The sequence below is a fragment of the Morone saxatilis genome, unplaced genomic scaffold (genome assembly GCF_004916995.1).
Source record: "Morone saxatilis isolate NCDOM2014 unplaced genomic scaffold, NCSU_SB_2.0 Contig23, whole genome shotgun sequence".
Lineage (NCBI taxonomy): Eukaryota > Metazoa > Chordata > Actinopteri > Moronidae > Morone > Morone saxatilis.
In genome coordinates this window covers 4,851,826-4,878,166 of record NW_023339796.1, presented here as the reverse complement: position 1 = coordinate 4,878,166, position 26,341 = coordinate 4,851,826, and the positions used below count along the sequence as shown (strand labels likewise).

Genomic DNA, 26,341 nt, shown 5'->3' with positions numbered 1-26,341 from the left:
AGTGGTGTCAGTGAACGCTCCCTCATATAACTACAGAGAGACAGTTAACTTCTTAGAGGAAAAGGGATGAAGAAAATATTATATAAAATGTATACAATACACAGCATTTGTTCTCACATAAAGTAGATAAAATGTAAGTATCTGTAAACTGTAAGAAAAATAAGGTAGATTGAATTTTTTTTATAAATAAGCGGGTTAGTCTTAGGGGCTTTGTGCACAGTTTGATTGTATCGTAACTAAATTAAAGCTATTTTAATGGATACAATGGTTATCTAATGTCAGAAAAAATGAAAATGTCCATAAACTCAACAGTCCAAAACCCAAAGATTCTCAGTTTATTGTCACATAAGTCAAAGAAAAGCAGAAAATGCTCACAATGGTGAAACCTGGAAGAGATATTTTAAAGACTGAAGTACCTTCGGGACATTAGCGTCTGCTAGCAGGTTCTCACAGCTACCATATAACTGATTTTCACTGTTCACTTCCAGCTCCTGAATTCAAACCAGAAGACAGTGATGATCAATATGTACTCCATCCTCCATAATGGGAAATAATGTAATCAGTTCAATCACAGTACCTTGTCAGCTGCAGCGCCCTCTGCTGGTTTCTGCGGCTTCTTAAACATGTTGCTAAAAATGTTTTTCTCCTGTAAAATAGAGTGGTGTCAGTGAACGCTCCCTCTGAAGACTTTCATCTACATTGCATTATTCGGCTCACCTTTGTGGTGTCAGTGTCAGACAGGTCGTCATTGCTGGCCGACAGCTCTTTCTGAGCCTCTCTGTCCTGAAACACAGAAATTAATGTTTTATGAATTGGTGAAATTTAGAAACATAGAAACTAATCACACATCCAGGAAACAATAATTCACCGGTGATTCTGTCCTTTCTCCAGACGCTTTAGGGGTCTTTTTCAAGAGTCCGCTGAAGAACCGTCCACCTTTCTCCTGATGAAATAGACACAAAAAGGCTTTAGGGTATTTACAAATCAAACTACTGTTTTGTTGAAAACTAATCAAGGATCTTGGATTTTAACCCACTGACCTGTTTGTTCTCAGATAAATTCTCATTGCTGGTTGAGAGCTCGTTGTCGGGAGACTCGTCCTGTAAAAATGTATCAAAAGGTTTTTAAAACTGTGGCTGAGAATAAGAAATAAAGTGACACCATTTTACAGAATATTTCTGGTAAAAAATCTTTTGGATCACTAATCATAATTAATCAGTTTCTACTGGAACTTCTTACTTTATTGATATAAATTAGTCTGTGAATGGTGTTGCAATAGTATACACATAGTTATTAAATCATACATGTGCCATCACAATCACGTTTTTAAATATATTTATATATATTTTATAAATTTTCCACCAAATCTGAATAGAAATCTGTCAGCAGGTTTTCTGATATCCTGCTAATAAACAGTTATTGTGGCTTTACAATTTAAATATTATCATAAAAGACTTCCAAACATCCCCTTAAATGTTGAAAACATAAATGTGAAGGTAAAAAAGCAGGTCGATACATCCAAAGAAAAGACACTTTTACCTCCTCAGGTTTTGTAGCTTCTGCAGGTTTTGGAGCCTTCCTGAATAATCCACTGAATATTCCTCCTTTTTCCTAAAAACACACATATTCAGACAATGAGTGCTCGCTCATACAGTGAAGTTATTCAGGATCATTGCTAAATGATGCATTCAAAATACAAACTCACTTTGGTGTTCTCAGACAGAGCTTCAGTGCTGCCTGAAAGCTCATCATCTTGTGACTGTTTTTCCTGAGAAAAGATAAAAACAATCAGAACCGGTGACACACTACAGACCTTTAAACTTTAAACAGTGAGCACAAACACTGCTCTTTACAGCTTAGGAAAGGGGAACTCCACTAATTTTACATGTTAAAGGTGGTGTACAGGTCTTGGGGAGCACAACTACATATGAATCAACTCTTGAGCTGCACAAAGTCTGATTGCCTCAAAGACTGTAAGTTTAAAAATGAAAACCATCTGGACGTATGTGTGACGTCTGTAGCCTGCTTCTCATCTCTGCTCGAGGCTACATTAGCTGCTATAATCATAAAACACCTGCATCTCTGACCGAAATGTCCTGTCAAGTTGCATTGTGGGTAATGCAGGCCACATGTTTTAACAAGGAGAAAGAATCATAAAATAAAAAAGATGATATCTCTGGTTCTATTGCACTTGCAAACATTGTTTTTCTGTGAATCACAAGTCCAACAAGGTTTATAGGATTGTTACGTTAAATCAGTGCAGTCCTCTTTTAAAGGCCTCTCACAGGTTAATACTGAGAATAAGAACTGTATTCATACCACTGTATTTATAACATACACGGTCCACTTCATCAGAAATATAGACCACCTCCACTAATGTCATAATTGTAATTATGAAATAAAACATGGGGGAAAAGAGCAGAGGCACTATTTCACACAGCAAATACAATAGATTTAATGAGTGTTGCTTATTTATTGTTTAGTTTATTTATTAACTAAACTGATCATAAGATGAGATGCATCAGGATCTTGATGGTTGCTACCTCAGATAAACGGTTTCAAGGCTTTTTTTGTGTTGGTTCTGGGATTTGAACGACCATGAGACCAGACATTTTGGCAACATGGAACTTGAACAACTGATTTACTCACTTCGTCTGTGGGAGGACCGTCTGCAAGTCTGGACGACTTCTTGAATTTTCCACTGAACGGACCTCCTTTCTCCTGAAACACAGAGGGTTATTTATTTTATACTTCAGATTTACATTCCCTCTTCCAGACACAGGAAGGATCCATTACACAAATACATGAAAAGACATGTATAGAAAATGTATACAATACAAACCATATCTTCTCACATAACCCTAGATTAAATGTATGTGTCTGTAAACTGTAAACAAGGTAGAAAAATAAGGTAGATTCAATATTTGTATAAATAAACTGGTTAGTTTTAGGCTTTGTGCACACTTTGGTCACTATCATAACTCAATTAAAGCTATTTTAATGGATACAATGTTTATATAATGTCAAAAATAGTATATAGAAAAGTATATAGAAAATAGTGACAACCCAGATGATTCCTAAGAGCACTGTCAGCTTCTCTTTCTCTGTGTGCTGCATATTTTCCCTGTTTGCCCTCGGGAGGTTTAGATTTCAGGAAATAACTGAACTGAAACATTCACTGATCTCATCTGCTCCTGGAAGCTGGACCAGGGAATCATATTCAACTTCAAAATCATATAATCTATCACCTTTCAAATGAAGTGAATAACAGACAGATTTTAAATGATGCCAGAGAGTATTTTTACAATAAGAACTGACCCTAGTGTTGCCAGCCTCAGACAGGCTGTCATTGCTGGCTGAAAGATCTTCCTGTGCCAACGGATTCTCCTGAAACAAGAATTAAAGTCAGAGAGCAGCTCTACATGAAATAGGAGGAAGGGTTACAATGAAAGTAAATGTGCTTAAATACTTCACTGTCATATTTGAACCTTTGCTGGATTACAGTATTTGAGCACATTAGCTGCACTCAATGTGATCATTCAGGTATTTTGAGTGCAGGCAGCAAAACAGGCAGTAGGACTGACGTTAAATCTCTATCAGCTGATAATCAAAGAGCAGCAGATGGTAGAGATGCTACTCTGATACACATTGGTAGGTTGTCAGGGTTGTCATCTCCACTATATGAAGGCATTGTTCTGGATTTCTCCAGCCTGCCGGGTCTAATGTTATGTTTTGGCTGTTAAAAAAACCGGCATCATGGCAGTTGGTTTTTGGAGTGAATCCATGTATGGAGCACAATAAAGCAGCTGTTTGGGGTCTGTTTCTGAATGTCTACATGTAAACTACACTTGTGTTGGAGGAACTGTACCTCTCCAGTTGTTTTGGGAGTCTTTCTGAGGAGCCCACTGAACAAACCGCCTTTCTCCTACAGAAAACATGTTTCTTTTGTTAGTCACAGTGACTCACATGGTTTCAGTGGGGAGTCAATTCACTATCGCAAAGACTCACCTTGTTCTCCGACAGGCTATCAGTGCTGGCCGAGAGCTCGCTGTGTAACAACTCTGCACCCTGAACGCAACAAAAATGTTACTCAACCTGCGAGAGCATGAAAGCTGAATGCAAATGCATGCAGACATTAAACTTGTTAGTGACACTAAACAGGTTAAGGCAGGAGGTTTGGTGATGCCTTCAATTCATTAAATTTAAGGCTTCAAAAGCAGTGGTGGAATGTAACTAAGTACCTTTTCTCAAGTACTAATTAAGTACAGATTGGAAATGATTTATGAAATGTTCTTCTACTCCACAACATCTCAGGGGCATATATTGTACTTTTGTTACAGATTACATTATTTCATGCGCTTCCTACCATGTATTTTTGAATGTTTCTGATAAACTGAAGGATCAAGAGTTCTTTTATGGGTTGAGAAAAGGATCCTACCTCTTCAGCTACATAAACTATTTTAAAACCCTCCTGTATTAGCTGGAAAAAGATGAAACCAGGGCTGTTTTTTTTAGCTCAAGTTGGACAGTGACCCTACAAACATATGGATTGCATTGCTGTAGATTAAACTACTCAACAGCATATTAATTAGTTAAAATTAGCTCAACTTTAAACAACAACAGTAGTAAAATGAAACATAAACATCAATGCAGCAGTAATATTAATCCAAAAACATCAGATATATGATGATAAAACACTGACAGGGAATATTTTTCTGCACAATGAATCCTTCTACTTTTGATACTTAAGGTAAGTTTTGCTGATATTTTGCAGACGTTAAATATCAAAATGTTCTACCTGCTCCAGTCGAGGGCCCTCTGACAGTTTGGGAGATTTTTTGAACATGCCACTGAAAACGCCTCCTTTCTCCTGATACATACAGAAAAAGTTACTGGTAAGCTTGTGAGAATGCTTTGTCTAAACTTGGATTATTTGGAGTTTGTAGTGGATACATAAGAGAAATATGCAGAGCTAAAGTTTGTATAGCCTCTTTGAAGGGAGTGTATGAAAATGAGCACAACAGAAAACAGTGCAGCAGAGGCAAACATAGTTTAGCACCATTTGTCATGTTTCCATAACTTTGTCAATTCCTAATTCACTCCCAACATGCAATTTGGGCTACAATAAAAAATTGTCTTGAAATCACGGATGAGTTGAGGTTTAAGCATGGAGAGTTTCTCCTCAGCCCAATCATTTTGGGTTCCTTACTTTAGTGGTGTTGTTCTCCTGTTGGGTCTCGTTACTGTCCGATGGGTCCGTTTGCAGCGACTGTTTATCCTGAAAACAAAGATAAATAATGTGTCAGTTGTGACGTGTGACGACCCCTGCTAATGATCACTTTTACTTTGTTTGCTCTCTAATCTTTTTATGTACTCTCACATGCTAAACTGCGTTTGTTTTTGCACTAACTCTGCATTTGCACAGCATCAGGCTGCATCTGAAAAAAAGTGTCCAAAAAACCATTTCTACCTGCTCAGCTGTTCCCTCTGCAGGAATCTTTGGAGACTTCCGTAGGATCCCACTAAAAAATCCTCCTTTCTCCTGGTGACATCATACAAATAAATGTACAACGTCAGTAACTGTTATAATAATAATAATAATAATAATAATAATAATAATGATGATAATGCTGCTGTAATAATCCACCTTCACTTCACTTTACTTCTGAGCTCACCTTTGAGTTTTCAGGCAGATTATCACTGCTGCCTGATAGATGATCATGTAGAGACTGTTGGTCCTGAAAGACAAAAGGAAATGGTTCAATGTGATCATCAGGTCACTGGATCAAACTAATGATACAAACTTTTTGATTTCACCTCACCTCGTCAGTCTGAGCAGCTTCGGCTGGTTTCGGAGACTTCTTGAACATCCCACTGAATATTCCTCCTTTTTCCTAAAGCAGACACAAGCACGGGATCAGTTACGGAGGATTTATTTTGGTCAAGGTCAGGTCAATGAGGGACCTTTTTGCAGGACAATCTACTGGTCTGTGTGTACACTGTAATTAAAGATAACTGTATCTAACTGTTGAGCTGCTCACCTTGTTGCTGTTTTCAGACAGACTGTCACTGCTGGCAGACAGCTCGCTATTAACACTCAGACTATCCTGCGACACAAACGGGATATAATAGAAGAGTGAATAAACACAAGAAAAGAATCAACACACACATTTTTTTGTTGTATTTTGAGGAGGCGGAAGCCATCTTTGCTACTCACCTGTGCCGGTGTCTCATCTGTTGTTTTATTGGATTTTTTAAGGATGCCAGAGAAGAAACCTCCCTTTTCCTGTAAAAAAACAGTACAGTGTACAGTACAGTACAACATGGAATGATGAATACCCTTGTTTTTTTTAAATGTGTCCTGGTATAACACAAATAAAAGATTATGGCTTCACAATATGTTAAAAGAAAACATATTGGGATTTCTTTTGTTACATTCTTAATTATTTATATATATTTATATTTATTATATTTATTTAATATAAAATATGAATATATTTTGTAGTACACATATATTGTATTTAAATAGATAGATGTATAATTTATCCTTAATGTACTTATGTAAAGGTTACATGGTACTATTGATGTAGTAAATTTCTTGTATGCATTTAAAATGCTAGAAAGTGTTCTAATGCGATACTTCAAAATGTACATAACAATAATAAAAAAAAAAATGATATAAACACGGCTATAGTGGGAGCTTTGATCCATTAAGATACTGTTGATTTAAACACCACATTACGGTTCACTAGTGCTACAAAGCAAGATTCAGTCTGTGTGGACTAATAAATTAGATGAATGAAAGTGTATCTGCATTAAAAAGGCTTAAAAAATGTCTTCCCCGTGGATCAACCATTACACTGAAGCACCCCATGTAAGACCTACGTGGGATTGTTCTGAACTTTTCTCTTCAGTTTCTTCTGTATCTTCAGGATCACTGTCCGCTTTGCTGACCTGCCAGCGAGCAGAACATGGAGTAAGAGGCAAGGAAAGACTGAAAGTGAAAATATACAATCACAAAATGAGAGTTGATGTTACCGTCACTGAAGGAGATGACGATCTCTCTTTGGGAGTTTTCCGAAACATTCCAGCGATCAGACCTCCTATGTCCTGAGCGAAATGTTGAGAAATAAATCAGATATTTACACATCCAATGATTCCCATACACAAATAATATTGAATACTGCCTACTGTGAAAATATAAATATGAAAATAATGATACTATGTGTTATTTATTGTGTATTTAACGTGCTTTTAAAGTAATCTGATTTTCAAAAGAGTACATTTCCACTTTGTTCCTCTGTTTTTTACAGTATTAGGCACAACAGTGATTGAACAATTTGTTTGTTTGTTTGGAAAAAGCTGAACTGACTGACTGAATGCAGTCAAATGCTATTGTTAATCTTGTACCTGTTTTGGTTCTGTGTTCTTTTCCTGCTTGTTTTTCTCTGCAGTTTGTTCCTTTTCTGAGCCGGCTTCCTCCACACTGGGATCTGGACTCGGCTCTCTGCTGGCCTGAGAGAGGAATCAACAATCTTCAGCACATTATGATCATCCTGGATTTTTTCATCAAGAGAAGACACCAAGATTTAAACTATGTGCTTACGATTTCATAAAGATCATCCTATTCCTTCCAGAAACCATCTGTACTTACAGCTGCTTTATGAACATACTGGGTTAAATTTACAATGTGTAAATGTCTTAAAAGTTAAAAGTCCAAAAAGCTTCAGATAACTTTGCTATTAACTGAGAATTCTTGCAAATTTTAATCCTAAAATCCTAAAATTAATAAATTCTAACCAATAGGATGTAAATTGTTATTAAACCATTTTGGGAAAACCAAATGGGACTGATGCCTGAATACCTGAACCATAATGCCACATGTATCAATTTATCAAGCTGCAGGTTTTAAACACTGACAGTAAGATCATCTTATAAAACTTCACATTGTTGGCCAATAATGTATCTAATTTATCCCGATAATTATTGTGCATACCTACTTGGAAGGGATTTAATTAAAAAGGTATAAAGTATATTTTTTGGTTATCACTATATTGGGGATACATATGTGTGGCATTACACTTGCACTTTAATATTATGGAAAAATTGATTCTTATAGATTATAGTTATACAAAAAAGTCACAGTGACCTTGATCTATCACAACCAAATTCTAATCAGCTTATCCTTTAGTCTAAATGGCTATTTGTGCCCAATATGAACAAATTTTACTGAGGCGTTCCTGAGATATCACATTCACAAGAACGGACAGACGGATGGACAGACAACCCAAAAACATAATTAAATAAATAATAAAAATACAAACAAAACCCCAGAAGTTAAAAAAGTCATTTAAGATCAGGTCACATTAAGATATAAATTGTAAACAACATGGAAGCTTAAAGCACAGCTGAGCAAAGTCACTTTATTTTCCCTGCTGATTGTCTTTAACGTGACAAACAGCAGAGAAAATAAAAGGTCGAATTATTCTCAAGGGTTCATCCAGGAAGTCTGAACCTCTTTGTAACCATAGATAACACATTTAAATGAAAACTACTGCTGCAAACAAAAGAACTTTAAAAAGCCACAAGCAGATGTTGCGATATACTGCAGCCACCACCAGCAGAAAACACCAAACCAGACTGTGCCTCATACCTTTGGTGACGACTTGAACTGCAACCCTTTCATTACTCCCTTCAGAACGCCCTGTCAACATGTCACATGTCACATGTCACAAACCAGCGGATAATATCAGCAATTGTTCTCACACACACACACACACACACACACACACACACACACAGACATACCGATTTGCTGCCAGGAGCCTGTTTGGTTGGGACATTATCAGTTTTTTCGTCATTCACATAACTCTGAGGAGGAAAGATAACAGCAGCTGATTCAAGACCTAAAAACACATTCTGCTTTATGACATTAATCCCATTATATACACACATACGTTCTTCTTCTATTTGATGAATGAAAAGGCTCTCTTTTGTCTGATGGCAGTGTGTATTCATTGAACCTACAACATCAACTGATACACACCTACTGTATGTCTAAATACACACTTTTCTGTTTCATGTCTGTACACACCCTCCCTTCAGAACACCCTGTAAACATGTCACATGTCACATGTCACAAACCAGCAGATAAAATCAGCAGTTGTTCTAACACACACACACACACACCCAAACACACCTATTTGCCACCAGGAACCTGTTTAACTGAAACACTGAATGAAACATTCACACACATTTCTATTAATTTTTAAATCTATTTCACAGCTATATTGATTCCTTGCTTATATGTTTTTATAAACATATAAACATATGTAACCCTTGAGTGTCGGCTATGTAATGCACAGAGCAGCTGCATCTGTGCTGCAGATGCATCACTTACAGTGGACGTAGGAGTTTTTTCTTTTTGGCTCCGTCGGAACATTCCAGTCTGGACCAACTGATTACTCTACAACGAAGGCGAAGGGCACGTAAAGGAAGATGAAGAAACTATATATATATATAGTGTATTATAGCAGAACTGGTAGTTAAAATCTCCAGCTGATACCTGTTTGAAGTCTGTTTCATCTTTGGGAACTTCTGATTGGTCCGTTTCTCTGGAGCTCTGATGATAAAGAGGAAGAACGTTGATCCAACAATTGATAAAAGTAGTAAGACAAGTAAGGAGGAACAATATATTTCACTGTGTTTGTACCTGTTTCTCCTCAGCTTGTCCCCTCTTACGTTGGCTGTATCTGGTTGTAGCGTTCAGTTCCTACAACACACACACACACACACACACACACACACAATGAGGGCACAATAACAAAAGATATTTAGAACAGGAACAGAAACATGAAACCTTAAGTAGCTATTGTAAAATGTTCTCACACTAAACTACAGACAACAAAAGTCTGACTGAATACATGTCCACACAATACTCAATTATCGGATCCATATTTTTTCTTTAAACATGAGAAAGTGAGGAAGTTGAGTGCACTGAGTGTTATTATGGTGCATTTTGGTGTATTGTACCTTTTCTGTGGGTCTGGGTGGAACCACAGGAGTTTCAACCGGTTCCTCTTTTGTCTTTCTTTGTATCAAGTCTCCATTAGTCTGACACACATGGAAAAAAGTGATAAAACACATGAATGGTCTACAGTGTGTGACGTAATGTGTAATGTCAGGTAAACTAACTATTTATCACCCAAAAAAATCCATTATGGTTCTGAGCTTCATATTTTAGCCAGGATGTCACAGCTCCAACAAACTACAGTGGCTGCGAAATGCCTGAAAAACATGAACAGCCCGATCTACAGCCAGTGTTTGGTTTGTCCATTCTGGGCTACTGTAGAATCATGGTGGTTCAACATGTCTTCAAAATTGACCAGGATATTTTCACATATCGGATTAACATGAAGACCTGATCTCTAATTTCTTGTGTTTGTCTCTCTGTAATGGTTTCTAGTAAAACATATATATGTAAAACAACAACATCATATTCAGTAAGTACCTCAGTGTTTGTTGCTCCTGTTTTTTTCCTCCGATATTGTGTCTGACTCAGTTCCTGCCGGAAAACACAAATCTTTTTAGATAAGATAAGACAAGAGCAAACTCTATTTATCCAGAAGGAAAAATACTGCAAGTGCAAAGTAGGAAAGAATGCAAATATCTTTAGTAAAAAAATATTTTAAATTGTTTTCTTTTATAGTTTCCTTGCAAATTTTGGCCCATTCTCCTTATTTTATCTCTTATTTCTTTAGTGACTCTTGTAAAAGACATCACAAAGACGTCTAAAATGTGAGAATATTTGATCAGCTCTGATATTATTGTGCTGAAGCTCCCAGTGGTCAATAATAGAAGCCAGCTTGTATCAACATTCAATATCTTTCTGATTATTTTGTGTCATCAACATTATATAGATTTGATGGATTACTCCCCAGTTTTGTTCCTCACAGGGAGGGAAAGTCCTCTCCACTGGAATCCAGATTAATTAACTTAAATTGGACCAGAGCTTTAAGGAATGACGGTCCACCACACCTGCTTGGTAGAAGTTCAACTCTGGGATACATAAAACAATTTCATTATAGATCCTGAAAGAGAAACACTAACGGTCTATAGAGAGAGACTCTTACATTGTCTGATGGTCGTGGAGGCCGCAGAGGAGTTGGTCTCTGCGGGTCATTTCTTTTTTTCTGTAAAGATATTTTACTTAAGTGTGTTTCCTTACAATAACATCCTGAAGTCACATATAAAAAGGTAAGGATGACATTAACATAGCTAATCAAAGGTTATTACCTCTGCAGGCTTTGGAGGAGGTTTAGGCTGTGGACAGAGAGAAGAAAACCGGAGTGTATATTGTCTTTATACCTTATATATACTGTAGGTTGTATTTTCATCTGTGTTTTTCTACATTCAGAGAATATTTGTTGTGCATTAGCTTTTTTATGTTAGCTGTAAATGTTCTCACCGGCTTTGGTTTCTTTTTGACTTCTGGCTTAATCATACACGCCTCCATCCTGCCTGCAAGAGCGACAGAAACAGAGAAAAAGTGTAAACAGGACCAATCAGATTGGAGTATTTGTACCAGAGATATTTATCCACCTTTTTATTTATTCATTTGGATTATGAATGGTTTTATTAATAATTTTGGTTTTATTTGCCATCACTGCACATATTATTATTGTAACTCTGGTTTTGAGAGACACTATAGAAATAAAGTTTACTATTATTATTTAGCTTTTGGTGTTTTTTATTTATTTATACATATCTTTTCTGTTGTGATATCGGTCTAACTTAGCTGTTACTGTGCTGAGTTGTGTATTATTTATATTTATATATTATCAATATGCAGTATTTTTTACCCGCACTACGCTCACAAGTCTTAAACATGAGAATCTTTTCCATCCATCCAATAAGACGTGAACACAGGATGAAGCAGAGAGCTTGTTTTTCCTCCTTGAGCTCCGACCACCCACCCACCGCCTGCACCACCTTCTTGTAATGTTTTGCAGCTGTGAGCAGCTCTTACATTTCCTTTGTGCATTGCATTATGGGAAATTAGGGTGCATCAACAGCAACAGTGTTCATACTAACTTCTTGAATTCACTTCATTTGGTTTCCCACTTAGTGTGAACAAACATCAAACCTGCTTAGAATTAGTATGAAGTGTAGAACTGGGACACGGCTGCAGTATTGTGTATTCTGGCTCACTGGGGCATTAATGTTATTACTTACACCTGAGATTTTCCTATTGTGACGAGTAAAATATCGGCTGTGAAAGAGGCCTAATTCAAAGGCTATGTTCACACTGCAGGCACGTGTGACCTAAATCAGTTATTTTTTGCTCATATGTAATTTTCTTGACAGTGTGAACAGCACAAATCACATGGAATCTGGGCTGCTTTCACATTTGGTCCAAATCAGATATAGAGGTGATGATTTTTTGCAACGTGTTAACAGTCATATAAGAATTCATGTGACTGTTATGTCACTAGATCAACATTTGTCATGTAGGTCACCTCAAGACTGTGACTTCACACTGGAATCTGACAGTGGCTAGATTCAGAAAATAATTATAAATCAGACATGAGCAATAAATCAGAATTGAGCACCAAGGCTCCTTTAAATGCTGTTTGGAGGACTGTTGTATCCTTTACAGCCCCAAGTTTCCCATAATCCACTTGTTGCCTATGGAGCTTTAGGTTAATAGGCCTTTTTGAAAACAATAACAGTAATTGCTTTAAATGTTGCCAGGATTGTGCATGTCCCTGCTGGCTTACTGTCACAGCTTACTGTAACCTAAATGGAACAGAGCCATCTTTAAGCACCAGTGAATTTCCTGCTATGACAGGTCAAAATGTCTCCTGTGATGCTTAAACTGCAAATAATCCGAGTTTTCTTTGATAATAATAAAATGATGATACAAGTCATATGAAAATGTTGGGTTTTGGGGAAATTTTTGCACAATTTTTATTTACTTTTTTTAGATTAAATCACTATTCAATAAGGAAAATAATTGTTAGTTGCAGCCTTAAATACCACAAACCAAAGGATTATAAGTATAAGTAGTATAAAAGTAATACAGTATCAGCAGCATAATGCACTTAGCAATCCATCATATTTATGAGCATAACATCAAAATATTTATCTGTAAAGTAACTATGACCAGCAGTGTATGCAGTACAATGAAAACCAATGGAGTATAACAGTAAAGTAAGTAAAAGAAATGGTAATTCTCAAGTACCTCAAAACTGTACACCTCAAAGTACAAGTCAACACTTTATAGCTTAGGTATATAGTATAGCTTAGGTTCTTATAGCAGTGGTTCCCAACCTGGGGGTAACAAAAGTTTAATCGAGGGGTTGTGAGGCCTTCTTCTAAAATGATATACACAGTATGCCTGTATAGAAAAATGAATAGTAATAGTAGTAAAGTATTATGGCCAAGAGTCAGGAACAATAAAACACTGTTTATAAACAAACAAATTGTTAAAAATTATAAGAAAATACATTATATTGAGAGAATTTTATACAAAGTTCCCTAAACAGGAAATAATTCACTCAAAATTCATCAAAATCCCTTGTTTGACACAAACTTCTTGCAGTTACTCAGTTCAGTATTTGGGTTAATTGTACAATTTTGAATATCATATAAAATAAAATAGATGTCACTGGAGCAGTGGTCGTCAGTGATAGAAAAGGGGTCCTTTAAGGACTAAATGCTGGGAACCACTGGGCTATTACAACTGATCAGAAACTACTGCCTGTAGAGCAGAAACATTACTGTAAAGTATGAATACAGGAAGAAACTCAGGCTGCACCTCCAATGGTCACTCACTGTATGAAGCATTTGGAGAAGTACCACAATACACATTTCCTAAAACTGCAGTCTGAACTCAGCACTGCTCTGAGTCCCTGAGGCTGGAAACCTTCAGCTAACTGAAACATTTCAAAGCTGCACTCTGACGGTGAGTTCTTTAAAACAGAAACAATAAAAAAGATAAAACGTTGATGTCTGAGCGGTTTCACCTACCTTTAGAGACAGTTCACATTCAGTTTAGAGGTGAATAAAGTGCAACCAGAGAGCAGAGACGGGCTCCTCCACTGTCAGGACATTCCCAGGAGTTTCTAAACCCACATAACAACATCTGCACGCAGGAGGCGTTCAAGGGCTCCTACAAAGCTCCGAAATTACAACTCTCAAGTCACATCCGACTCAACCGCTTTGGCTGGTGTGTTTTTGTTGTTGCATACAGTATTGTGAGTAGTGTTGGGTTTATTTACATCACAGTGAGAGAGTTACTTTAACAGTGAATAATATGGTTGATTACTTAACTTTACTTATTACTGAAAAATTACTGAAAATTAAGAAAAGCTTCTGTCAAGATCACTTATTTTTATTTTATTTATTTAGTTTTTCATTGCTTGTAATTTCTAACACAGTTCCCTTTACCAGGCCCACTGAGAGTTAATGCATTTTATTTGATTTTACTATGTATATCTGATTTGTGTATATGTACATATATAAATATTAGATTAGATTAAACTTTATTGACATTTATTTACAAGTACTAAGACAACGGAATGCAGTTAAGCATCTAACCAGAAGTGCAAAAAGCAGTAAAGTGCAGAATAATGTGCATATGTACAGGAATCTAAAAAAATAAACATTATAGATATATAGATATATATGAATATACTAGCAGGATATATACAGTATTAATAGCACAAACAGAATGAACTGAGTGAAGTGAATACACTAAGTTATATACAGCGATTAAATTAATATAATAGTTAGTTTAATAGTTTAATATCAGTATATTTCTAATTTCAGTGCCAAAACACAGGTATCACATTGGTTCTTTTATTAACCAGCCCTAGTGTCAACATCCTGTTTCATCTGGAAATATGTCAAACTACACAATCACTGCATCAAAGAAAAGACATTTGCAAAGTGACTTTAAAAACAAAATGTGCAAAACAATAATGAAACACACAAAAATATGTATAAATGTGCAACAGAAGTATGCAATATTATTTATGTAGCCTAGGCTACAGAAAATGAAAACCAATACCAAACACATGACTGTAGATGCAGCTTAACATCACAACTACATGCACTCTACCTGTCCATCTCATGTTCCCATGTATTTACCTCTTAAGTAATCCAGATATTTCCGACACCACCCAAAGACAACAGTACTTACAGGTCGAACAAAGCATCTAAAACAAACTAAAACACGCCCTGAGAGCTTCTGTGGCCCAAATCCTCACAGTGAAATCACGTGTTACATAATGAGGCGACTTCCTAACCGCACAAACGATCTTAGTCATCAGATTTCCAACCGAGGATGAAAGGCAGCGCTGAAAGTCAAATATCTTACCTGGTTTTTGCAGAAGATGCGCGATGTGTCTGCGTCCTGGGTTTGTGGCGGCGGTGGACTCACCTGGGAGAGGGGCGTGGTCAGTGTAAGGTCTACCTGTGTCTGTGGAAATAAAAGAAACGCGTTTCCCAGCATGTGTCATTCTGACTCATCAGTTTCAAGAGTGTTAACAACACGTAAATAGAAACCCAAACGTGATGGGAGCTGCTCTAAAAATAGAAATGTAATAGTCTTTTTTTTTTTTTGTCTTTTTCTTTTTCTGATCATTTGACACTATGTTTCATTATTACTTTTGCTGATTTATATTTTCTGAATATATTATCTCTATAAATAATCATAAACTAAGACTTCTCCACAATAACTGGGTAACTAATTCAGATGAACAAAACACTAAACACCTTATATATTATATACAGTGTCAGAAGAAGTATTCAAAACCTTATTTAAGTAAATAAGTAATTTAAAGTTTGAAAAGTAAAACTCATGGTGCAGTAAAATGTACAATATTTGCCTCTGAGATGTAGTGGAGTACAAGTATAAAGTTGCATAAAATGGAAATACTTATATATTCACTTTAAAGAGCAACAACCTGAGTGTGGTTTGTTTGACACTGCTCCAGCACAGTGCAGGTTTGTTCTGGTTGGGCATGGTTGTCGCTGCATATCTGGCACACACAACTGCACATGCTACTTGTGCTGACTTGAATCAACTGTTACCTCATGTACCAACAGCATGGCAAACAATACAGACTAATAATATAATAATAATGTTCTTTTGTTTACCTGGTTTTCATTGATTCTTTAAAGATTTTGTATTAAAAAATATTAGAATCAGCCTACAAATGCAAAAATTATTTCTCAGATCTTTAGATCACAGCAAAATATTAAAATACTGTTTATCTTTTTCTGAGGTAAAACCACAGAAAAATATACTGCAACCGCAATAAGATTAAAAAAATGGTGATTTTATGTCACAGTAGTCTTTAACTTGTTGAATATACTTGTGTTTTATTTGGTCTAAACACTGTAATTCACTCCAATGTGAAGGTTTCCTCTCAAATCAAAGCTGCATTAAGTAGAAACACTCATTGTTTTATTTTAAATATTATTATTTGTAAATCAATACATGCATTTTATTTACCTAGGACTTCCAATTTTATTAAACAGATGTCACCTGTAAGTTATTACCCACGTTTCATCTGTCTCACTCCATACGAAAAATCACTGAATATGATATTTTGGGAAAAAGTGGCAAAATATTGACTGTAATCACAACATAAATTTAACCTAGTCTTGTAACTGAGTTCAAGATATACAATTTGTAAATGAATTTGTATATGTAAAGGATGACAGAAATGCCCTAACATATGCAGCCTGCAGACTTCCGTCTACATTCATCATGGAAATCTCTTAAGAGAAGTAAACAGCGCTGAAGGACAGACAAGTTTATCTTGGTTGTTAACTGAGCAAATATCTACTCAGTAAGTGCACAAGTAGTCGGTAGAAGGAAATGAAGTGTTTGCTCTGTTGCATAAAGACTTTATAAAACACACAGATTGACAGAAAATGTTTCTCTTGGTCTTTAATTATCAATTGTACATTTATTACACATGGAGTTCTACAACATATTGCACATAAAGAGGTATCATCGCATGAACAACACCCAGAACGAGACTGGACAGAAAATTAAATCATTAAGTTCATTATGGTGGAGCGGACATCATCAGCTTTAAAAGATTAGATAGAGTAATAAGAAGAAAATACGCAAACGGTTCTTTCCGGGACAGGCGGACACAATCCTGACTGGTTTTTAAGTCTTGTGTCGTCAGTTTTATAATCGACCATTTTACACTATTAAAAACCATTGGAAAACACTAAAACATCAAAAATGACAGAAGACGTGATTGAAAACCAATTTAAACTTGCAGGAGTCTTTAAAGAAAAAACATTTTTCCCCATTTAGTTCTACAAGTTCACCTCAGTTTGCGTCTTCCCCTCGTTGTATTATTTTGGAGCCGGTTGCACCAGCACTTCAAAGTAGAACCAGGCCATTGTATCAGTTGGCTTATGTTATCACATGTAAAATATTTAACTTAAATATTCTTTAATAAAGTTATTTATTGAAGAAAGCAGCCTTCTGAGTACCTATGCATAGTCATATCGGTGCACAATCCACATAGAAAATGTCTGTTTTCATTATCAGCAACCATATCGGTCTCCATTATAGCATATCACTCGGGTTCTACTGTGTTTACTAAGCCAAGATTTACAAATAACTAAATTAAAACAGGTTGCCCCACAAAAACTATTTCTTAAATAGAGATTAGCTGCTACTAAATGTACACATCCGGTAGCTGGTGCCAGGCGTAACTGTCGCCTAGCTCACTGAACCAACTGACAAAGCTAACGTTAATTTGCTAATGTAGCACCTGTTTATACTGAGATAATATGACATATGGTTAACATATCTGACCAGACACCTGATAAAAAGGCTCTTTAATAATTATTTAAAATGACCAAATAACGTTTTAAGTTATGTTAGAGCTTGTGACCTCCTGTTTTTGACACTACAGACGTTTCCTAACAGCCAATTTACACCTTAATAAAGTCTTCAGGAGCCAAGACATCCCTTAAATTTTAATGGTACAACCCAGTTTAGTGAATCAATAGTTTGAAACCAGCTAGTAAGACTTTGCACACAGTTGGTTCAACCCAATCCTTGTTCTTTCTCTCTATAATTGTGTCATTTTATCGGCTCTTTATGAAAACAATCAAAAACAAAGCTTATTACTATCATTCTTCAAAATGAGACCAATGTCATCAAGCCAAACAAGACTGTCAAACATCCCACATCAGATCCAAAACCTCAAGCTGGGGATGTGGGGTTTTGTTGCAGCTCTGTACACCCAAATAAAACAACGTAAGGAAACAGACTAATGCTACGTCGCATCGTACTCTCATCTCTAATGCTTCATAAAGAATAAAAGGCACTAATCCCTAAGAGTATACACAATCTCTACACCTGCAGTAAAAGTATTGTGTTTCTTTAATTCATCTACAACTGTACAAACAAAATACATGATTAAATTCAATCTTTGAATCCCATTTTCTTACAGACAACATGGCAGTTTTAAGCGTTGGCACAATTGCCTAGAGAAGCAGATCTGATACTTAATCTGCCACAAAACCTCAGTTCCTCCCAGTAGTGTAAATGCTGTCTTTAGATTCAAGAAGTCGGCTCCCTAAAAGAAAAGTCCAGAAGATTAAGAAACCAGTGTATTGCATCAAGAGTGAAGTACCCCTCTTTGGAGATGTAACATAGTAATAATGATTGCAGTTTTTCCATTTCAAAGAAATTGGCACCAACCACCTCTTAGATGCTAATAATGCCCCAGTATGCTGGAGTTTTGAGTATGTACTTTCAAAAACACTGGAGGAGTTTCATAGGGGAAGTGAGAAAGTGACAATGCTTGAATCTTTCCATTGTTAAAAACTTAATGATGAAGCACAGTTTCAGGCCTTTTTGTACCAGTTTCTATCAAACATATTCTCGGCTCTCAATGTCCTTCTTAATGGCTTTTTTAATGCGGTCGATCTCATCTTCATCTGAACTGTCATACTTGTCACCTTTCACTTTCTTGTCACTGTCCAAAGGAGCTGTATCATTGCCTTCGTCCTGGTTTTCTGGTGCGGTGGACTGCAGCTCCTCTCGGATCCCGTTGAGCTCCACCAGACCGTCGTGCAGCTGCGTAGCCACCTCCCTGATTTTGGCAGCAAACTCTGACTTGGCCCCTTTCTTGAGCTCTTTGGAGTCTTTGGCCACAAAGTAGATGTCCATGCCTACGAAGAGACCGGTGAGCACGCCAGTGGCCATGCTGGCGATCTGGACCGCTCTGGCTGCTGTGCTGCCCGCCACGTTGGCAATTTGCACCACACGCATGATCTCATTGGCGTTGATGAGGATCGCCTTTCCTGCCATGGCGCCATCCTCGTAGAAGCTACTACTGAGCACAGGGAAGTCGCGGTTGTAGGCGCTTTCTTTCATCTTCATCAGGTCGAACTTCTTCAGGTTCTCGATACCCTGCTTGATGAATTTCAGGCACTTGTTGAGGTCGACCATCTTCTCCTGATAGTCCTGCACAATCTTCTCCACCTTCTTGCGGTCCATCGAGTTGTTGACCTGGTTGGAGATGCCGGCACCTGCTGATGTGAGACCGCCCGCTGTGGCGACACCCAATCCCACCGCCGTCACAATCAGAGAGGTTCCGAAGGTGACCGGTGCCAGGGCAAGGCCAGCGATAGTGGCCACGCCTCCAATGGCGCTGGTAGAGCCGCCGGTGATTTGAGCGATCTTTGTGTTCTTGCTGAACTTGTCCAGGCCGTCGGCGATGGTGTTGAGGTCGATGACGTGCTGCCAGAGGCTCTCGGCACGCTCCGAGAACAGTTTGTTGAAGACACGAATGCCCTTCTGCACCTTGTCTGCCGTCAGAGCAAACGCCCTGAGAGGAGCAAGTTAAGAGTTACACAGATCAATGCATTTTAAAAAGGACATTTTATCTTACTTACCACTATAATAATGGTGATATTGTTTCTAGGAGTTTTTCTAATACAATTTTTCACACTTTTTAGCAGCACAAATTAAATTCTCTTCTCTTCTATTATATTGGGGTCATGGAAGACATTTCAGATGTTGGAGTGAAATATTATATTCACAACTATTTGAGGATTCACTTACTTGGCCTCTTCTTTTTCTGTCATGTCATCATCTTGAGGCGTGTCTTCCCAAGCTGAGGAGGTAATAAAGAATTGATATTTAGCTTTCTCATTATGTTACATATATTACATGGCTAGAAGTATGTGGACACAAAAACATCCAGAACACGCTTCTGGTTTCAGTTTTTCTACCAGATTTTGGAACCTGGCTGCAGGGATTTGTTCACATTCAGCTAGTGACACTGCTGTTGGGATGATAAGTCTGGCTCGCAGTTCATCCCAATGGTGCTGGATGGTGCAGATGAGTCAATTTCTTCTGCACTAAACCCAGAAAACCTTTTTTTTTTTAATGGACCTGACTTTGTGCAGAAAAGAGTTTCCCCAAACTGTGTGCCACAAAGTTGGAAGAACACTATTATCTATAATATAACTGTATGCAAGTATGTTAACAGGGACGCCCAAATACATTTGGTCATATAGTGCAAGTGGTTCAAGACGATACTAAAAATCCTTCATAAAAAGCCCAAAGAAAGCTGTAACTTACACTCCACTGTGTTCCACCAATCCATAAGATTCTCCACATCCTGAAAGAGACCATTAGATTTGTAAGGGTTATCCAAACAATTAATAATGTGGCATTAGATTATATATTGAAATGCAACAATTGTGACATATTTTGCTTCAGAAACCAACCTGTCCATCTTCAGGCTGTGCTGGATCAATACGGAAGTCTTCCAGCCGGTCAAACAAGGATCTGTTGCCACCTTCATTCTAAAAAAAAAAACCCAGAAATAATACTGCCTAAAAATAATTCATAGATGTTTTATATCCTGTGTAAAGGAGAAAGTGGGTCTACAATGTAGCTGAAGTGTAGCTCAGAAAGACATAAAGACTGAGAAACAAACAAAGAACTCAAATAAACTTATTACTGTCACATATCCTCAGTTTCACTTTTTATGCTGTATACACTCAGATAAAGAGGAGGAAGTTATGGTAAAAGGGATTCCGGCTGTACTGACTTATTTATTGCTGTTTTTGCAGAAGTAAAAATGTCTCAAATCTTCCATGGACACGTTGAAATAGGAAGCAAAAAAACAAGTCTGGGCAAATTGCAACCTAAACTCATATCATCTTCCATGCTAAGGGCATGCACAAACACCATGTGGCGGAGTCAGGGCGTGTGGGTGGGTTTCATGTCAAGAGTGAGTAAAAACAAAACACAACACGTGACTATAATAGTCTCTGTTGGGAACAGACGACCAACGAACACCTTGGAGACAAGCAAAAGAAGGAGGTTGTTTTCAGGGATGGGTCGGGTGACTGAAACAGACCTTTTGTAACCCTCAACCACAGTGAGTAAGACTAGGACAGTTGGACAATTATAGTGACAGACTGGGAGGGAAAAGGTTAACAGTTGCTTTAAATGGAAAGCTCAATGTGTGTGAGGGGTCAAAGAAGGAAAGAAAGACAGAGGAGTAACATTAAATACAATTTTCTGTCTCATTTAGAGTGTTTTATTTTTTCTACCTCGGCTGTGCCTGCAGCTCCATCCTGCTTCTGTCTGCCCTGAAACCAGTCAACACAAACACACAGTTGAAGCTTAATCAATACTCAGAGGCAGAACTGTTCAGGTAAAAGTGACTGAAAAGCGAAACAAAAAGCAACTCTGGTCAAAATATTAACGGCATAACTTATGATTTTTAATCGTCCCTTTGAATCAGCAGCTAGGTAACCAGTGGTTTTCTTATGAAGGTAGTATGTGCTTGGAATTTCAGCTATGCAGACTTACTAACTTTGCTAAAATAACATGGCAACACTGCATATTTTCAATTAGCATCCTGAAATTTCCAGACACAGGACAAAGAAAAACACAGGAGGAAACAAGTTTGTACATGTCATGTTTGTATGTTACCTTGACTCGAGGCATGAAGGGATTGTGTCTCTTAGGTTTCTTGACTTTGGTCTAAAGAGAAAAATCAGCATTACAGTGTTACTCAGTAAAATTTACTTTTGTTCCTGACTATCATTGTAAAAGTCAAAGTTCAATCAGGCAACCAGCAAAAATGTTTTAGAAGGAAATTAGTTGATAAACCTCTGTTTTGTCTTTGCCCTCCTCATCTTTCTTCTCATCTTTGGATGAAGATTCTTCTTCCTCTTTCAACCCCTCATCATCAGACGAAGCCTGAAGTAAACAACAATCAAAGCATGGACATAACAATGAAATTGTAGAAGAAGTACCCATAGAAAAAACACTAACACAAGGTTGCATATGAACCCCTTCCTAATTCAAAATAAAATGCAAATTCTAACATTATGAATTAGGATGATAAATGCATCCAGCGATATATCTTATTTCAAAAGAACCCCTCAAATCTGTTCTGTAATCAATAAACAATACTAGCTTGTTATGAAATATATTCTCGTAAATTATAAAAGGTGAACCATAGCACAATTCACACTGATACTGTTTTGGACACGACAGTCATATATTGTTGCCATATATCATATAGGTCTATTATAGTGTTTTATGTCTTTATTTTTTGTGGCTTTGAGTTCATTTTATCTCTCTGTTTTAAATGTGTTGCTTGTAAAGATACAAGAGGTATGGAAACAAATAACTTTAACTATAAAATTACTCTAATTTCAAACAAGGAAATACAAAGTCCTCCTGTATGTCATGCACATCTGTGTTCCCACCCACTCCACCCTGTCACTACGCCACTCATCAGAAGGTGAGCACACACCTTAGAAATGTTACCCAATTTTACTCATGAGAGATTCCCCCAATAATTCCTCCCAGTTTCATTAAGGGGGATGGGAACCACGTCTTTTGTCTCAACTTCGCTGACAAGAACTTTTTTACACTGTGTGAAATGTCATTTTTTTTTAGCCTTTCTGTCAGCGTTTGCCTGAATGAATGTAAATTAAATGTTACTGACTATTTATCGAGCATATATGGGTGGATCTGGTGTATAGCACTTCAGGACATTGACATGTAGTGTGACATAGGCCTTAATCAGCCTACTCAAATTCTAGTTTCTCCAGTTCAGTGACATGCAGAAACATGTGTCAGTGTCTGCGGAACAGGCTCCAGACTGATACAGATCCACTGATTTAGCTTTTTTTAGGATGTAAGGAGTCAGTGTTGTCCTCAAAGACATGGACAGCTCAGTGAGCCCAGAGTGCAGTTAGTTGGTGTGTGGAAAGACATTCCGGTAGTGTTGTTTAAACAAATGGACATTGTCCACACAAGAGGAAACAAGTTTGTACATGTCGCATGTTTGAATGTTACCTTGACTCGAGGCATGAAGGGATTGTGTCTCCTAGGTTTCTTGACTTTGGTCTAACAAGGCAAAAGAGGATAACAGTGTTACTCAGAAGAATGTCAAATTCTGATATGAAACAGTTGAATCAACCAACAAGCAAAAATGTAGCAGGCGAAAGATGAGTTAAAAAACCTCTTCTGTTTTGTCTTTGCCCTCCTCATCTTTCTTCTCCTCTTTTGATGAAGAATCATCTTCTTCTTTCAGCCCTTCATCATCAGACGGAGCCTGAAGACACACAAGGTTGCATAAGAACCCTTTTCTTAATTTAAAATCACATTTAAAATCTAACATTGTGTAGCCTTTGTCAAAAACAATGTGAGGGGGAGAAGTTTAGTACATAAAACCAAATGAGGTAGGCATATTCATGACGAATAGTGATGACATGAATTGCAAAGTCATGAGAGAAGCACACAGTCAGATACCTTGGCTGCAGCACGCTGCATAAACGGGTTATGGTGCTTTTGTTTTTTCATCTCGGTCTGTACAAGAAATGACAATGTGTTCGGTGACATGAGAAGCAAAAACTGGAAGAACTACATTTCATTACAGCCCTTAGTGACATGTGCTTAATATGCTACAGCATCCCTCTGCCAATATGTCACATTTCTTCTCTCAAACACACAGGTAACTATATTTTTATTGACGGTATATCAAAAATAGTTGCAGTCTAACCCAACTACCATCTGCTCCTATCACTGAAAGATACACAAATTCCACTCCACTCCGTAACAAGCAGCAGCAAGTTAATGCTTAAAGAAACTAGCATTAGATACCCAATATATTCAGAATTCTGTATAAAATAATGCAAAATATTTCTCAAATGTAATATAATAATATTTCACTCAATGTAAACATCAAGAACAATATAATACAGAATATATAACACTGACAGACTGCACAGAATAAGACCTTTTTAATGACATGAAAAGCTACTGAAGGGGAAAATAAAGGTGGGAAAAACCTTATGTGACGGGGTTGATTTGCCTTGTGACTAATAATCCACATGATCTTTTGCAAACCTCACACTGACAAAGGCCTGGAGGTACCACAAGTCATTTGAATGGCTGGTATATAAGAAGGAAGCAGGAACTAGAATAATGAGATCAGAGCAAAATAACTGCGGCGAAAAGCTCTTTGTTTTTGCTTTCAGACGCATGTAGCTGGAAATGTGGATTCAACCCACACACAGATGAAGTTCTCAGACTCATAAATACACACATACAGTAAATACTTACTACATACGTTATTTAACATTAAAGCTTAGAATTTAATACAGTTTTGATGTGAAGATAGAGATGAACTTACTGTGTTTTTATCTTTGTTGAGGCCTTCATCGTCTGATTGGCTCTGCAGGAAATTAAACTCATTAGATTTTAACTGAATTAACAAGTGTTTTCTATATGTATACACTGGCAAAACAGTTCAGGGTCCTTCATAAAATTATTTTCTATGATTACTTTTTAGATCCCCTTCAGACATGTTTTATGACACAAAAAAAAATACTAATGTGTGTCTGCTATGGCTTTTCCACAAAAAAGTTAAATTGCCTCGTTAAAATTTTTTTTTAAATTACATTTACTCCCTTTTTGCTCATTTAAAATTCATAATAAATACAAAAATAATTTTCAGCTTAACTTCACTGAAAAGTCCATTGACTGAATGTGCACTGAAGGTTTTATATTATATGTTGCATATTGGACGACGACTGGCTTCCAAACTATCTGTGACGTCAAAATCCTGCTCGTACATAAATGTGTTAACTCAGATTTAAGCTTGGTACAGAAACTTTCCTCCTTCAGCTACTAAATGTGAAAACAGGATTCTACAACTCTGCACATACAAGATTAACCACAATGAAGGTTAAACATCCAAGTCAAGTAACAACAGCTTAGACTTTAAGCAAATACTGGTCCAAAATATCCACCAACGCATCGTTCTGTACACGTCAGTACCTGATGGTTGCTCTTCTGCTTTTGCTGACTATGTTTCGCTGCTCTGCTCAGCTCCTGCAATCACACCAGAGCCACTTCCTTAAGCACAAAGCTGATAAACCCTCATATACATCGATACACACTGATACACATCAGCTCAAAACGGACACAAACAGCCATTATTCCCTAAACACTGGGAGCTTAAGCTACCTCTTCTGTCGGTCTGGCTGGAACTACGGGAGATTCTTCTGCTTTTGCTTTTTCCTCTCTGGAGGTCATGTTATCCTGCAGAGGACAAGATAAGGAATTTTCTTTCCTGATACCCAATTTATGAGAAGGTGATCTTCTTCACAAAGACATTTAAAAGCGTAGTATGTAGCTTTCCATGCCTGATGCTTGCTCATTATCTGATTTAACTTGTGTTCTAACTGACGTACATTCAAACTTTGAGTAAGCAGAGATATACAGACAACACCCACATTACTAACCAGATTATCCTCAGTTCCTCTTGGTTTTACTTTGCCAGATGTAGACGTCCTCTTCATCTCCTGTGGAGAGATCACAGCCTTAACAACACAATATAACAGACAGAGCACAATGACTTGTGTCTCACTTGGACTACATGTCACTGAGCGGCAGTTGTGTTAAACTGCTTGCAAACCTCTTTAGACGGTCTGGGTGGAACCGGTGGTGTTTCACTTCTTTCCTTCCTCTCTTGCTGGATCATGTTGCTTTTGACCTGACAAGGACACACACACACACACACACACACCCACACACACAGATTCACATAGTCTGCCGGTGCAGTAAGACGGGGAGGTTTGACAATGAGCAGGCAGGATTTAAAGGGTAAAGGGGACGAGGAGGACGTGGTGGAGGTACGGAATAGGAGGAGTGTGAATGGGGGGTTATTTTTGACAGAAGTTGATCAGCTGTGAGTGTGTGTGTGTGTGTGTGTGTGTGTGTGTGTGTGTGTGTATGGGGTCACTG

The 26,341-nt window shown here is 37.4% G+C and overlaps 2 protein-coding genes across 7 annotated transcripts in view; both read right to left on the bottom strand.

The window, feature by feature from the left end:
* si:rp71-1g18.13 (uncharacterized protein LOC560271 homolog) overlaps positions 1 to 14,135 on the bottom strand; it is a 24,168-nt gene extending 10,033 nt beyond the window's left edge. Inside the window, exons 1-32 of the mRNA XM_035671362.1 lie at positions 14,032 to 14,135; positions 11,468 to 11,520; positions 11,296 to 11,322; positions 11,133 to 11,192; positions 10,511 to 10,564; positions 10,033 to 10,113; positions 9,713 to 9,772; positions 9,566 to 9,622; positions 9,401 to 9,466; positions 8,809 to 8,871; positions 8,654 to 8,704; positions 7,411 to 7,515; positions 7,039 to 7,110; positions 6,886 to 6,954; positions 6,218 to 6,286; positions 6,042 to 6,107; positions 5,823 to 5,894; positions 5,676 to 5,738; positions 5,471 to 5,542; positions 5,210 to 5,278; positions 4,799 to 4,870; positions 4,009 to 4,068; positions 3,869 to 3,925; positions 3,319 to 3,387; positions 2,650 to 2,721; positions 1,706 to 1,768; positions 1,540 to 1,611; positions 1,041 to 1,100; positions 869 to 943; positions 718 to 783; positions 578 to 646; positions 458 to 491 (exon numbers count right to left, since the gene is read on the bottom strand). Coding sequence (XP_035527255.1) covers positions 458 to 491; positions 578 to 646; positions 718 to 783; positions 869 to 943; positions 1,041 to 1,100; positions 1,540 to 1,611; positions 1,706 to 1,768; positions 2,650 to 2,721; positions 3,319 to 3,387; positions 3,869 to 3,925; positions 4,009 to 4,068; positions 4,799 to 4,870; positions 5,210 to 5,278; positions 5,471 to 5,542; positions 5,676 to 5,738; positions 5,823 to 5,894; positions 6,042 to 6,107; positions 6,218 to 6,286; positions 6,886 to 6,954; positions 7,039 to 7,110; positions 7,411 to 7,515; positions 8,654 to 8,704; positions 8,809 to 8,871; positions 9,401 to 9,466; positions 9,566 to 9,622; positions 9,713 to 9,772; positions 10,033 to 10,113; positions 10,511 to 10,564; positions 11,133 to 11,192; positions 11,296 to 11,322; positions 11,468 to 11,515 — 1,993 coding nt within the window. The 5' untranslated portion in view covers positions 11,516 to 11,520; positions 14,032 to 14,135. The remainder of the gene's footprint in view (positions 1 to 457; positions 492 to 577; positions 647 to 717; positions 784 to 868; positions 944 to 1,040; positions 1,101 to 1,539; positions 1,612 to 1,705; positions 1,769 to 2,649; positions 2,722 to 3,318; positions 3,388 to 3,868; positions 3,926 to 4,008; positions 4,069 to 4,798; positions 4,871 to 5,209; positions 5,279 to 5,470; positions 5,543 to 5,675; positions 5,739 to 5,822; positions 5,895 to 6,041; positions 6,108 to 6,217; positions 6,287 to 6,885; positions 6,955 to 7,038; positions 7,111 to 7,410; positions 7,516 to 8,653; positions 8,705 to 8,808; positions 8,872 to 9,400; positions 9,467 to 9,565; positions 9,623 to 9,712; positions 9,773 to 10,032; positions 10,114 to 10,510; positions 10,565 to 11,132; positions 11,193 to 11,295; positions 11,323 to 11,467; positions 11,521 to 14,031) is intronic.
* Positions 14,136 to 17,160: 3,025 nt separating this feature from the next.
* The window catches only part of apol1 (apolipoprotein L, 1), a 17,906-nt gene continuing 8,725 nt past the window's right edge, over positions 17,161 to 26,341 (bottom strand). The window contains exons 23-37 of one of the 6 annotated variants that reach the window (XM_035671256.1): positions 26,013 to 26,090; positions 25,840 to 25,899; positions 25,562 to 25,636; positions 25,373 to 25,426; positions 24,726 to 24,767; positions 23,843 to 23,899; positions 23,553 to 23,645; positions 23,387 to 23,437; positions 22,187 to 22,276; positions 22,007 to 22,057; positions 21,622 to 21,660; positions 20,788 to 20,865; positions 20,639 to 20,678; positions 20,117 to 20,168; positions 17,161 to 19,880 (exon numbers count right to left, since the gene is read on the bottom strand). In XM_035671256.1, the coding sequence (XP_035527149.1) occupies positions 18,920 to 19,880; positions 20,117 to 20,168; positions 20,639 to 20,678; positions 20,788 to 20,865; positions 21,622 to 21,660; positions 22,007 to 22,057; positions 22,187 to 22,276; positions 23,387 to 23,437; positions 23,553 to 23,645; positions 23,843 to 23,899; positions 24,726 to 24,767; positions 25,373 to 25,426; positions 25,562 to 25,636; positions 25,840 to 25,899; positions 26,013 to 26,090 (1,821 nt within the window). In that variant the 3' untranslated portion in view covers positions 17,161 to 18,919. The remainder of the gene's footprint in view (positions 19,881 to 20,116; positions 20,169 to 20,638; positions 20,679 to 20,787; positions 20,866 to 21,621; positions 21,661 to 22,006; positions 22,058 to 22,186; positions 22,277 to 23,386; positions 23,438 to 23,552; positions 23,646 to 23,842; positions 23,900 to 24,725; positions 24,768 to 25,372; positions 25,427 to 25,561; positions 25,637 to 25,839; positions 25,900 to 26,012; positions 26,091 to 26,341) is intronic. The other 5 variants (XM_035671257.1, XM_035671258.1, XM_035671260.1 and 2 more) reach the window with 5 other exon arrangements.